General features: G+C 42.2%; 1 protein-coding gene across 3 annotated transcripts in view; it reads right to left on the bottom strand.

The window, feature by feature from the left end:
• Positions 1-1,498: 1,498 nt before the first annotated feature.
• The window catches only part of Ccdc171 (coiled-coil domain containing 171), a 318,485-nt gene continuing 305,523 nt past the window's right edge, over positions 1,499-14,460 (bottom strand). For all 3 annotated transcript variants that reach the window (XM_028873279.2, XM_028873278.2, XM_037202698.1), the window contains one exon: positions 1,499-3,248. In XM_028873279.2, the coding sequence (XP_028729112.1) occupies positions 3,030-3,248 (219 nt within the window). In that variant the 3' untranslated portion in view covers positions 1,499-3,029. The remainder of the gene's footprint in view (positions 3,249-14,460) is intronic.

Here is a 14,460-nt window from a genome sequence, read left to right as displayed (position 1 = left end):
TCACTCCCACACCCCCCTCTGAAAAGGTAAGGCCTCCCATGGGGAGTCAGCAAAGCCTGGTACTTTCAGCTGAGGCACAAAACGGTTGACAGTAGCATTAAAAATCCACCAGTAGTGAACTGAGAAACAGATTGGCTAGGTTTCCTAAAAGGTACACATCAGGTAACTTACCTATGTAAAGTATCACTTCATTGGCACGTCTTGCTTTTTCATTGTATTATGTCATCCCAAAGCATGTATGTTAAATGCTGACAACCCTTTGTTAAGTACATGTGGTTTAGGTGTCACAAGAATAGCTTTCAGCATCCCCTTGATAGTGATGGGCCAGGCTGGTACTTTCCTAGATCACAGAAAGTTAGTAAGAGAATCCACATCCTGAAATGTAAAGCAAAACTCCCCTCCCTACAAAAGCATTTGAAGTCATTCTCCTGAGAAACATCAAGTCCATGCATCACGCCTAAAGAGCTGAAGAAGTTGAAGAGCAACTGTCCTTGCCATGGAGATACAGATCTCAAATATGCAGCAATTGGTCACTGAGGTGCTCAGAGCAGTCTGGAGTTCCTCAGATCTCCATAGGACATGTCATTAAATCTCCTCCTCCTGCTGCGTCTGACTTCTGGGAGAGAAGCATATGGTATAAATATTACTGCACTTGGTGATGAATACTAATGATCGCTCAGGAGGCCCATACTTGGGTTCCTATGGCCGTTACCATCCAGTTGCTTATAAATGTGACATGCTTCGATTTAATTTAATAATCTTCTTTTAGTTTACAGCTCAGAATTCTCTGTGCATAATCTGTCTGTAGGAGCATATACAGATACACAATTTTGCGTTTTCCCATTAATACTGTGAAATTAAAGTAAGCAGACTAAGGCCTGTACAAGACATATTTTACAAAAGCACTCACTCCTCTTAATCTGCTAGGATCTGAAAGTAGACTACACACACACACACACACACACAGAGAGAGAGAGAGAGAGAGAGAGAGAGAGAGAGAGAGAGAGAGAGAGAGAGAGAGAGAGAGAGAGAGAGGCACATGGGTTACATAATGTAGCAATGCCCTCCTAGTGTGAGGACTGAAAGTTTAGTGAGAACATGTAAACTACAAGCCTGTATGTCAACATCTGTGCAGAACACCTTCATTGCTGCAGAAATGGCTAAGGAAGTATCTTGAAATGTGAAGAAATTAATCTACAGTCTTCATGAAAACCACGGCGCGTTCTGTGTTCTGTATGCAAGCTGAATTTCACAGGTAACTTTATTCAGAGCACATTGAGAGTTCCAAAATAAAATAAAAAACAAATTAAATAAAAAGAATTAAGGGCAATTTGGTTAAAAATAGAATTTTACTCCTCATATAAAGCTTTCTAGAGTTGTATACAAAGCTCATTACCCTGGCCCAGTGTTTTAAGAAAGAGTATGACACAAAGTGACAGCGATGATGCTGTGTCGCATCAGGCAGCACACACCACGGGCTGATCTGGACGGCACAATGCACAGTAGCACACAGATTTTATTCCCCAAGGCCAAATGTCCCGAAACACAATACAGGCTTCATAATACAAACTGGTATTTTCTAACGTATCCATAATGAAAAATTCTATCATGAAAGATAATATCAAATACAGATTTTATGGCAAAATTCTTTGTCAAAAACTACAGTTCTCATTAGAAGTTAATGTCACTGGGGAGTTAAATGGTGAATACAAAACAAACGCATATTACAAGTATTCTTTTGTTCTTCACTTACCATGATGCAAACTGTAAGGAGTTAACCTTTAAGGGTTAAAGAGTTTAATCAATGTCAATGCCTGATCTTCTGACGGCGATAAAGAACAGTCTGTCTAGCGGTACCCAACAGAACATCACTTTGTCAAGCCACAGAGCGCCCAAAAGCTTGTCAAGTAAGTTACCAGAAACCTCTTTGTGGTTAGGACTCAGCTCCTTCCTGCTTGACCTATTATTTGATATTTGACCACTTGGTTGCAAGACACTTGCTCTTTCTAGCTGAAATGTCACTGGGGCATCTTGTCAGCTCCCCGACATCTCGGCCTGACATACAATTTTACTTTTGTGTGCTACAAGGCAGAAAATGCAGGGCAATGGCCTTGTTTTAAATTCTGTCAGCATCAAAGACGGTCGTCACTCTTGGGTCTTACCAACAACAAAAACAAAAAAAGGAGTCTATTCTGAAGGTCAAAATGGCCGTTACCTTGAAGTTTTTCAGCTTATACTAAATAGATCACCTGCTACACTGGCGTGGGAACTGTCCTTATAAAGTGCCTGAGCAGTCCATGGAAGCCCTCCCAGCAGAGCCGCTCTGCTCTGCCTTCTCATCAAACACAGACTTGATAAAAGGACAAGGTTTTCAGTGCCTACAGGGACCAGATTCGGCAGTTAACTTAACTTGTTCAAATGGGCAAGTGGTATCATGTAGCTTTACAAGGAGCAACCTGACCTTCTCACATTGACCAGGAGTGACATTATTGTGCAGGAGGAGAGGCACTCACATCATTTCTGTTTTGCACAACCTGCTTAAAGTTTGCAACTAAATGCTTGTCTTCAGTCGAGCTGACAGGAGCGAAGAGGGGCTCAGTGAACCATGGCAGGGCTGCCATGAAATGACAGGAATCATTGGCATACATTTCAAATAGCTCTCTCAATCCTATTAAAGTATTGCAGTCTTGCTTTAAAATAGACAAGTATGAAACAACTTTGATAGATAGAGACTAAAATGGCTTATTGATTTTTTTAAGTCCGAGGGAAATTACCCAAAATGAGTCATTCTTTAACATTTAAAAATATGTTACATAAAGATGAGCAACTGTGATAATAAATAAAACTTAGAGAGGAAAAGTGGGTTATTTCCTTACTTAAGGAGACAGAGATCTCTGTACACATCAAGATATTACACAATTTTCAAAAGCCCACCCTCACTTGCATTAAACAAAACTCAGGAAAATCCCCCTTCAAAACAATTTTAATTGTGTCATTAACTCGTCCTCCATTTTTTTTATTTCATAAAGTCATAATCCAATCTGAGATGGTCTTTTGGCATTAGCAGGGATCACTGGAGAGGACTGGGATGACGTCAGAGAATGGGGTGCTGTATTTATGAATGTCTCCTTTAAAAAAGTGTAAGTTGTATCAAGTTCCGCTTGCAGTGGAAGGAAGTCCCCAACTGTATTCCCAGGGAGAACAGGTCTTGAAGGGATGGAGACATTGGAATGGTCTCGGGATCCTGTCTGTGGGAAGAAAGAAGCACAATGAATTTTAAACCCTTAAATAGAATCTACAAACATAAATGAGGAAGTGGGTTGGTAATGCTTGAGGTATAGGATGGAGCTTGCCATTAAGTAATCTACAGGAAACTTTATGCATGCAATTTTCCAACTGTAACTGAATCAACTCATCCTACTATATGTAGCAAGCTTTCTTGTTGGATTATCTTTGATAACACAGAGAGTTATTATTTATTATGCAAGTTTGACCTTAGCTTAGGCTTGTCCCCAACTAGCTCAAATTAACCTGTTACTATTAATCTACATTCTGCCATATGGCTCAGTTACCTCTGTTCTGTACTGTATGTCCAACTTCAGAGTCTCGCTCGCATCTCCTGTCTCTCTCTTCCCAGAAGCCTCAATGTCCCCGGAAGTCCCACCTAACTTCTTCCTGCCTAGCTATTGGCCATTCAGCTCTATTAAACCAATCACAGCAATATATCTTCACACAGTGTACACATATCCACAATACCCTATGTCATAGGTGTTTCAGGATGACGGGGGAACAAAGAAGTCAGCACAACTAGGCAGTTTCCAGTTTAGCTCCAATTCTTTGGCCATATGCAGAAACAAGCCCTGGTTGAATTTGTTCCATTAGTTTACAATGTGCTGTAATGACTGTTCAGGAAATGATTTATGGTGCTCATTTCTAAATTACTTTCAATGATTTAATTTGCAAGTTTAACACAAAGAAAAATAAGCAAAGCCCAGTGATTTCTAGAAAATAATACACTATGAATAAAGTTTAGTGAGAACTTAGGTCATACTTTCATTAACAATGCAAGTACCTGTTTTGATGAAGATTATTTCAATTATCTGGGAATCATTTTTAAACATAGAGATTTTACTGTAAAATCAATTTCTCATATGTAAATATATAAAACACTGGTAGAATCCAAAATCAAAATTCAAAACTGCCCCATACTCATAAAATACTTAAAAACAAAATTAACATTTGGTAAAGCTATGATCTAAGGCTTAAGAAACAAAATACCATTAAATAGTAGTAAATAATTAATGTGAATGAAGTCTTAGTCATGATGAAAATATTATTTTAAAACATCTACACATATAAGAAAATAATGATCAATTTTTTATCAGAAATTTCCAGATTCTCAGCAAATGAATGTTGGTGAGATAACAAGGCCACTTATGAGCACCCACTAAACACATTCCAGTTTACTGAGTTTTAAACACCTCTTTTTCTTGGATTCTCTTTAAGTTTTGATAATAAAATAAGATGAAGTTTAAGGGTCTGCTTCACTGTGTCTTGTTATACAAAACCATCCCTACATGTGGAGACAAGGAGGAAACCACTGCTAGCATTAGGAACATATTAGAAATTCTACTGCTGTATGTGTTACCATTTTTGTAGATTTTTTTAAAGTACAACTGGAGAAAATCAATGCCTGCATCTAACACCTAGTTCAGCAATTTTCTTTGATCTCTGTTCTTTTGATTTCTTGATACTCTACTGCAAGCAGATAGCTGATGGAAATCGCCTCTTTTTATGCTGGAAGTTAAAAAAAATCACCTACAGTGGCCACTCAGTTATCTCCATGAAGCACAGGGTTTACTGGATCCCATGGAAGGAACACCCAAAGGCAACTGTCAGTCCTGGTTATCGTGGCTAAGGGCTCCCTCAGAGCTGTCATTCTGGTCCTGGGCACCTCACTTCAGAACCTGAGCAGGGGCAGAGGGTGTACCACAGACAGAGGGCGTACCACAGACAGAGGGTTACCACAGGCAGAGGGTGTACCACAGACAGAGGGTGTACCACAGACAGAGGGTGTACCACAGGCAGAGGGTGTACCACAGGCAGAGGGTGTACCACAGGCAGAGGGTGTACCACAGGCAGAGGGTGTACCACAGGCAGAGGGTGTACCACAGGCAGAGGGTGTACCACAGACAGAGGGTTACCACAGACAGAGCATTACCACAGGCAGAGGGTGTACCACAGGCAGAGGGTGTACCACAGGCAGAGGGTGTACCACAGGCAGAGGGTTACCACAGGCAGAGGGTGTACCACAGGCAGAGCATTACCACAGGCAGAGGGTGTACCACAGGCAGAGCATTACCACAGGCAGAGGGTGTACCACAGGCAGAGGGTGTACCACAGGCAGAGGGTGTACCACAGGCAGAGCATTACCACAGGCAGAGGGTGTACCACAGACAGAGAGTGCACCACAGACAGAGGGTGTACCACAGGCAGAGGGTGTACCACAGGCAGAGGGTTACCACAGAGGGTGTACCACAGAGGGTGTACCACAGAGGGTGTACCACAGAGGGTGTATCACAGGCAGAGGGTGTATTACAGGCAGAGGGTGTACCACAGGCAGAGGGTGTACCACAGAGGGTGTACCACAGGCAGAGGGCGTACCACAGACAGAGGGTTACCACAGGCAGCCTCACCCTCCTAGGCTTTCTGCTACCACAACCACCTCCAGCTTGTTCCGGAGGACACGTGAGGTGGTGGCTTCACTACCCAACTGAGCTTGCAGCTGTAAGTGCTGTATGCCACCCCCTAACTTCTCCTCTGCAGACTAGAGGTTGGGAGAATGCTGGAGGAGCTGAGGACAGTGGGACCTGACTCTCTCTTTCTTGATTTCTTTAGCTCACTTATAGCAATGATTTTCAATGCGGTTGGGTGAAGCTTCAAGTTTTGTTTTTAAGTCTTTTAGGATTTTACAATGTTGGTAAGTTACAGTAATGTGCAGTGTAATTTTAATATGACGTAGAGTGATTACATCAAGTCCTTGTTTTGAGAATACTTCTCTTTTATTCTGTTAGCATAACTGTGAGCTCCAGTCACCAATGTACAAGAGAGCAAAACTTATCAACCTTCTGCTCTCTGTTCTAAGACATGGAACCTTTTCATTATTCTCTCTCCAGTTGAGCCCCACCCCAATGGTGACTACCAGTCTCCTCTCTGCTCCCGTGAGTTCGGTAGATCCTCAGTTGTGTCCTCTCACACGTGAGGAGAAATGAGGCATGTGTCCTGGGCTAGCTTCCTTCACCTCCAGTAGTGTTGTCACAGGTGACAGAATTTCTCTCTTTAGTAAGTCTGGGTGGTATTCCATTATGCAGATATTCCAAAACGTGTTTGTTAACTGGCTGGTGGACACTTGGGTTGATTCCATAACCTGACTTGTACAAAATGCTGCAATAAACATGGCATGCAGCCATCCCTTCAACACACCAACTTCAAACATTCTGGGTAAATACACAGAAGTACCACAGCGCCGGGGGTGGGGGAGATCACAGGGTAACACTACTTCAGGTGGGTTTTTGTTCTTCTCGTTGTTGTTACTATTTGTGTTTGAGAATGAGTCTACATCTCTGTGCTTCAAGTTCTGGTATGTGAAAGGGAGGGCAAACAGAATCAGACCAAGAGATCCGGCATCCCCCTGGGGTCTTCTTGATGTTCTGCGCTACAGAAGAGCAGACTCACCAAACTGATCAAGAGCCCCTTTGGCCAGTGTTAGAGATGCACGCAGCTTCCTGAAACACACCACGCTTGAAGCCTCCCTCTGGTTCCCGTGAGCCCACCAGCCCAGTACCTGACAAGCTGCCCTTCAGGGAGGAGCTCCAGCAAGCGCTGCAGTCTGAAGACCCTGCAGGTCTTGGCATGCTCTGCAAGGCTCAGGTTCGCCTGTCTTGCCCTTCTTTGTATGTGTCTATTTTCCCATGTGTGTGAAAAACACCCTCTCTCTGATAGAGTGTTTTTGACTAAATAACCTTGAACTGTGGTATCACGTATTTCTGTACTATTTTAAATCAGGCTCATCTTCTGCACATTTTCTTCAGACCTTGTGTTCTTAACACAGAAAACCATCAAAATGCCTTGGAGAAAAGGGGAGGGATGGAGGGAAGAGAGGGAAAAAAAGAGGAAAGGAGGGAGACGGGAGAGAGAGAAGGGGGCGAGAAGAAAGAGAGAATACACATTTCCTTCAAGAGTTTTGTTCCTCAAAGGCTCCAGCTAGCAGTCAGGCTTATATCTGTGGGAATGAAAACAAATGCTGCTTCTGCTATTAGAATCATTTGCTGTACTCTTAGAAAATATGTTTTATTCATAAAATTGGATAAAATTTGATTTTAAGTTACTTAGCTTAAAAAAAAAGCCAGCACAATTTCTAGCGAAAGTTTGAACTGAGGATTTGATGTTAAAGTAACAATTAAATATTAAGTATTTTTCTTGTTGCAAATAATATCAGAAAACCTATGGAAATGCTTTTTTAATGTAACAAAGAGGTAAGGATAGTAAAATAACTTTGTAGCAGAGATCAGTAAGAATTAATATCATTATCTGATCTTACACTCTAAGTCTGGGAAGCCTGTGGCCATTTAAATTTCTTCATAAACTGCTTAGATGTTCTGGCTGTCTCATATAACTCTAAATTTGGGCAATTTTTAAAAAAGAAATTGGTTACCTGAAATAAGAGCTAGGTGTCATGTGAATGTTTATGGAAGCACTTTTATTTTCTCAATGAGCTGTAAATGATTCTATTAGAGTTGTTATAGTTGATCAGGTAAATACATACTCACAGTACAGAATATACCTACTAAATTTCTCCATTTAAAAAAAATTGTGAAATGCAGTAATTGAATACACCCAGTAGCCATTTTTTAAAATTATGACTTCTAAGAATGTTTCACACAAAAAATAAAACATTCATCTAATAACAAAATAATCAGACAATAAACTGCCTGTAAATCAAAGCCAGTTTGCCAGCCAAGGCTTCTAAACAGCTAGAGCAGGGCCCATCTGTCTCCCGTGCAGCATCCATGATCCAGTTATGTTTTCTAGGACTTATGGTGAAAGAGGTGAGGAGAAGCATGATTTACCCACGTGCAGATCACGCTAAGCACACAGGACAGCAGAGGCTAGCGACTGCAGCATCCCTCCCAATTCGGCTATAGTTTAAGTCAGCCATTGGGGCAGGTAAGTTAGCGTGCCAAAGTCTTAAATTCTTTGTCTATCAAACAAGGGTTGGACTCTTCAACTCTGCAATACCGTCAGTCTGTTAGAGTTCCATGTGTGATGGTATGTGGAAAAATATTGGTATCTAACTTCTATGTGACATTAACTTAAAAACTCAGGATTTCTAGATATAATACTCAAGAGTTTTAGTATTTAAGATGTTGAGAGGTAAGACAGACCATGATAGATCATTCTTCTTTAGATATATATTCTTTTTTAACTCAACTTTTTTGTTGATTCTTTGGGAATTTCACCTCATGCATCTCGATCCCACTCATCTCCCCATCCTCTCGCTTCTGCTCTCTGGCCCTGTGACCTTCCCCCCCCCCCATAACAAAATTTAAAAGTAAAACCAAAAACAAACAAAACAACAACAACAAACACATTTTAGAATCCCAGCATGGAAGCTGTGGCGTGGCCACAGTGAAGCCTTTCGTCCTTTGCTTGCAAGTGCTCATCGCAATGGGTCACTGGTCTGGTTCCAGGCCTCTGGCTTCTGCTACACCATGGATACTGGGCCTCACTGACACTCTTCTTGCATTAGATATATACTCTTTTTAAAAGAAAAATTTTGATTCCTTGAGAATTTCATACAATATATTTTGGTCATTTGCCTCTCCTTAACCCCCACCAGCTCCGCCCCCACCTCCCTACCAACCCCCTAACTTTCTATCCACTCTTATTTTTAGTTGAATATCCATTGGCTCGTATTTGTGCTTTCCATATGTTTCCGGGTATGGCGCACACCCATCCACTGTAGCATGGTCAGCCTACCAGGAGCGAAACCTTACAGCAGTGGTCTCTCCCCCCCACAGAGGCCACCACTGTCCGTGGCTCTTCCCGAGCCCCCGCCGCTCCAGGCTAGACTGCTGACTGCTTGATCTGGAGGGGCTTTTATGCAGACAACCACGGCTGCTGTGGGTTCCTGAGGGCAGTGGTCTTGTCAGGTCCAGAAGACGTGGTTTTCTCCTCCCTGGCCTCTGACTCTTAGAATCTTTCCAGCCCTTTTGTTGCGATGGTCCCTGAGCGGCGGCAGGAAGGAGGTGTCCCATGTGTGACTGATTCTTAGGCAGAAGGGATGCGTGCTGTCCATGGCTTTCAAGTGTAAACTAAAAGTTCATTCAGTCGAATCCTGCAGTACACTTTCCGTTGCTGGCATCACCACGCTGGCATTTCAAGCCCGGACGCTGCTGCCGGCTGCTTTCACACAGGTGCAACAACTGTGTTCCTGCTGATGAGGGACGCAAAGCAGCCACGAGAGAGAATGACGACGACGAGACTCACTGTTTCCACTCCAGTTCCTAATGTGTTCTCAGCACCAGACTCTCAGTACTTAGCATGACCAAGTTTTCTTTCCTCCAGAAATACGTGTGCATCGTGTTCCGCCTCTCTGCTTTCCAGTTCTAGCAAGGTGGAGTCACAGGACACAGCAGTTTACACAGCCAGAATTGGAAACAACTCAGGAAATTGTTTCCTCCTGTGGAACATTCACCTCCCTGAGATGTAAGCATGCACATACACATCCACCTTCAAACACGCATCCATTATATATACACTCACACATACATCTGTTATTACACTAAAATACTTACCTGTGTTTAGCTACAAATTCTAACTTCTCGGATGCAGTGCCCAGCCTTGCAGGGTATTTTATACATTCTTCTCCCTCTAAGTCACTAACCCTTAGTACAGACCAGCTTGACTCTTGAGCTGCCTGATGAAGGAATTGGGGAGGCAAGAGGCCGTGGAGCGTTAGGAAGAACTCTCTATGGCCAACAAACACCCTAAAGGCCTCACGTACCTAGAGATTTAGAAAGTACAATCATGAAAATCAAAAGGTAATCAGGAAACTGGTAGAGACACAAAACAAACTTGGCATACAGTTTTGCCCTCCAGCAGATTCCAAACCTCAGGTCTATCTGACTGGTTTGAATTCGGCCTCGACAGTCTGCCTGACCTGGGAAATGGATGGATCAACTATTCTGCATCTCTGTGCTTCCCCACAGCCAGGCTCTTCACTGTGCAATTTTTGAGCTTTCTGCTCCCCTGTCCAGCCTCATCTACACTTCCCTGATGTTATGCAATCCAGTTAGCATTACGCGTGTACTCCACAGTGCATACTCAGCCCTGATCTATCCACGTCTTCCTTTGCAGGTGAGTTCTCTACCTTTCAGACTCTGGTCAGGGCTTCCCTCTCTGGTAAGGGCTTTCCAGAACTGCTCCCTTTCCAACTACACTGACGACAAACGTCCAACCAGAATTTGTATTTCCTTGTGAGCATTTATTTGTATATTTTTGCTTTTCCTATGAAACCATGAGCACGCCATGTGATGAAATAGATCATGACTGTATTTCTAGCATAGTCATTTAGCTAAGACTAAAGAAGACTCATGATTGATGAATGAGTAAGTGAACAAAACACCAATATTATCGACTTTATGGTTTGGGTCACATGCTGATATTTGGTTATTTTATGTGTAACAGATTATATCTCACACAGAAGTACCACAGTACAACAGAAAGCTATGAGCTTTAAAGCTATAGCCTTCTCATATTCCTATTTCATTCTGTCATTTAGTAAGTATGTGACCTTTGACTGATTACTTATTTTGTTCCTATATCTTTCTCTATGAATCCTTGAGATTGTTACAAAGAGTAAATAAAATAAAATCCACAAAAAAAATGCAATAATATGCTTGACTTCTCTTTCTGCTGTTAGTGATAATAAGTTCCAAGTTCATTTTTACAGCTAACGTGTATTGGGTTTGTATATCAGGCACCGTGGTAGGCTCAGCTTGGTAGCCCTTCCATGAATTCTCATGACTCAAAGAGAAAAATCCCACAAGTCCCCATATCTTAATGTTAAAGAAACTAGGGCTCAAGGGGGTGAAATTATGTTGCCCCAGGTTACTGCGTGGTATGGCAGAGAGAGATGTGAATCTTGATCCAGTTCACTCGCTCATCACTGTCCTCTCATGCCACCTACAGCAGAGACTGCCCTGGTTTACTTCACTTCTAGAGCCATTTCATATGGTAAAGGTTCAACAGTCTCATGACTGGAAAGTAAAGATGCATACATAGTGCTGGAGGCAGAAGTAAATGCTTTTATCTAGGGAAGTACTGTTGTAGCGTGACCTAGTGTCGGCGTGTCCACCACAGAGCCGTAAATAAATGGTAGGCAACACTTACAGAGAATGAATGTTCCAGTCCTTCCACCAAGACTCTAAGATGTCATTAGGCTCCAATGTAAAATTCAGAGCTGAAGTTTGAAATTACCCCAGAACATTTGACTTAATTTTAAATTATTTTAAAGATGTCTGGTGCCTGACAAGATAACAGCTCCCATTATCTGCTCTTGGATATTTCAATTTCCTGGTGTGATCAGTGTTGGAAAAGGAAACGAACTTTCCTGGAGAGCATTTTGTTTTTTCTTCTCCCACTTTCCTTTACATTCCACACTCTGTGTGTTCCTGACTTCTCATTTCCTACACACCTGAGGGGAGAGATCCAGAAATGGGCAGAAGAAAAAAAAATCACCTTTTCCCTGTCTTAGAAACCTGTATTTCCAAACAACTGAGAGAGAATTCGAAATGTAAATATATTCACACGATCAAATATACAAAAAAACGAGAACTGAATAAACACAGAATACAATATAGGAAATCCTTGGGTGAACTGGTTTTTAAAAATGAGAAACACACATGCTAACCACAGGAGTGACTTTTTTAATTTACAAGACTTATGCAGTTAAAAGAGAAATCTAATTGAGAAATAAGCTAAGGATGTATATTTACCATAACAGCATTCAATTCTAACAGAAAAACCCCAAATGCTTTCTTATGCAAGGTAGACCTTACCACTCTCTAGTGGGACTGAGGACAGGAAGTGGAATCCAGGCCATTTCTGTCTTGGTGGTCTACAGCTCAATTCTTAAACTGTGGGTCATACTGAACATGGAAGCTATGAAAGGCTGTCAACAATAAGAGGTTTCTTCCTATGAAATTTAGACCAACACCCATGGAGCCTCCACGGGACTGGACCAGGCCCTCTGTTTAAGTGAGACAGTTGTGTAGCTTGATCTGCTTAAGGGTCCCCCTGGAAGGAGGATCAGGATCCATCCCTGGTGCATGAGCCGGCATTTTGGAGCCCACTACCTATGATGGGACACCTTGCACAGCCTTGATGCAAGGGGAGGGGATTGGACCTGCCTCAGCTGAAAGTACCAGGCTCTGCTGACTCCCCATGGGAAGCCTTACTTTCCTGTAGGAGGGGATGGGGGTGTGTAGGAGGTGAGGAGACTGGAGGAGCGGGAGGAGGGAAGAGGAGGATCTGTGATTTGTTATATAAAATGAATAAAAAGTTTCTTTATAATAAAAAAAAACATGTTTCTTAACACAAAATCACCAAAACTTAATTCAAAATCAAACATGCAGTTAGTGCATCTTCAAATTATACTGTGTTAGAATATTTGACAATAAAGTTTGCTGATTTGAGGGGCTGGAGAGATGGCTCAACAGTTAAGAACACTGGCTGTTCTTCCAGAGGACTTGGGTTCTATTCCCAGCACCAAGATGGTAACTTAACAACTGTCTGCAGCACTAGTCCCAGAGGATCTGACGCCCTCTTCTGGCCTCTGCTGGCAGTGCATGCATGTGGTACAGACATATATGCAGGAAAAACATCCATACACATAAAAATATTTTTAAAAGGAAGTTGCTGACTTGAGTTCCTTTTTAAAAAATCATTATTAGCTTTAGATTAGGAAACTCCCAGAAGTTTCTGAAATGGCCCTAAACATACTTCTGCCATGTATCTATTTAGGTGGAGTGGCAATCTCAGTATTGACCATTATATAACCAAAATATCAGTCAACTCTGAAAAATGTTAAAGATGCTCTATGTCCTGAAACATGAAATATTTAGCCATTGTTTAATTATTTATGTACAAATAAACAAGCATCCATCCTATTAGAATGAAAACTTATTTCAATGGATACTAAAATGGTACGTATACCAAGGAATTATTTTAGAAGAAATTTCTTTATGATTTATAGCAGTAAATGTTTGCTTTGACTATTTAATTTAGATACCTATTGTTACCAGGATTGCAGAAATGCTGCTTGGGTAAAAAGTGGTCCTGATTGGAAAAAGTTCAAGAATTCCTGCTCTCCAGTGCACTGTATGGTCTAGCTACTGTGTCTGTCTGTGTTCTGGGAAGAAGAAAGAGAAGAAATAAAGAGAGAGGAGCTGTTTCCATCTGAAGATAGCTCTTGAAACTGAATACAGCATTCGTGTGCGGGTGCGGGTGAGTGTGCGTGCGTGTGTGCGCACGCGTACATGCGTGCATGCATGTACACATGTGCACATGAAGGCCAGAGGTCGACCTCAGGTGCCACCCCTAGGATGCCATCTTGTTTGAGACAGGGTCTCTTCCTAGCATGGAGCTCACCAAGTAGGCTAGACTAGCTGGCCCGTGGGTCTAGCGGATCCACTTTTATCTGCCTTCCCACAGCTGAGGTTATACATACAAATACCATGCTCATTTTTTACATGGGTTCTGGGGATCAACGCAGGTTCTCATGTTTCAAAGGCAACATGCCCCCAACCCCTTAAAACGAGCATTCTTAGTTATAGCTCATTGGCTTGAGCTTAGGTCATATGGCTAACTTAGGGTTGTTTTGGGGGGAGGGGGTTTCGGCAATGTAGCTTATTTTTCCCTTGAACCTCACAGGTAATATTAAGAAGCTCTATTTCCAAGGAAGAAAAACAGAAGGAAGAAGGCCTGGTAGCCTCTATCCCAGGCACAATGGCCTATTTGGTTGGGGTAGGAAGGACACGATAGCCAGTGAATATACGGGAAGATACTGAGTTTCATTGTGATTAAAGAAATGCAACACAAATACGCCCAGGAGAAACAGTTTTCAGCCAACAGACGGAAACCACAGACGCCTGGTGATGCGCCCTGTGGCGAAGGAGGGGAAGGCTCGTTCCACACAGGCACAAAGCTGGTGGCACTTTCTAAAGCACACACTTACAACTGTGTTCACTCTACACTAACCATTTCTGCCACAAGGCATTTCTTTGATGAGCACCTCACACAAATCACCAAGAAAAATAAGTCAAGTATGTAGCAGGAATCTTAACAGTCCTTATTAATAAAATCAAACCCGAGGCCAGTTATTGGGGTGAACATTGG

The sequence above is a fragment of the Peromyscus leucopus genome, chromosome 2 (genome assembly GCF_004664715.2).
Source record: "Peromyscus leucopus breed LL Stock chromosome 2, UCI_PerLeu_2.1, whole genome shotgun sequence".
Taxonomy (NCBI): domain Eukaryota; kingdom Metazoa; phylum Chordata; class Mammalia; order Rodentia; family Cricetidae; genus Peromyscus; species Peromyscus leucopus.
This window is presented reverse-complemented; position numbering and strand designations above follow the sequence as displayed.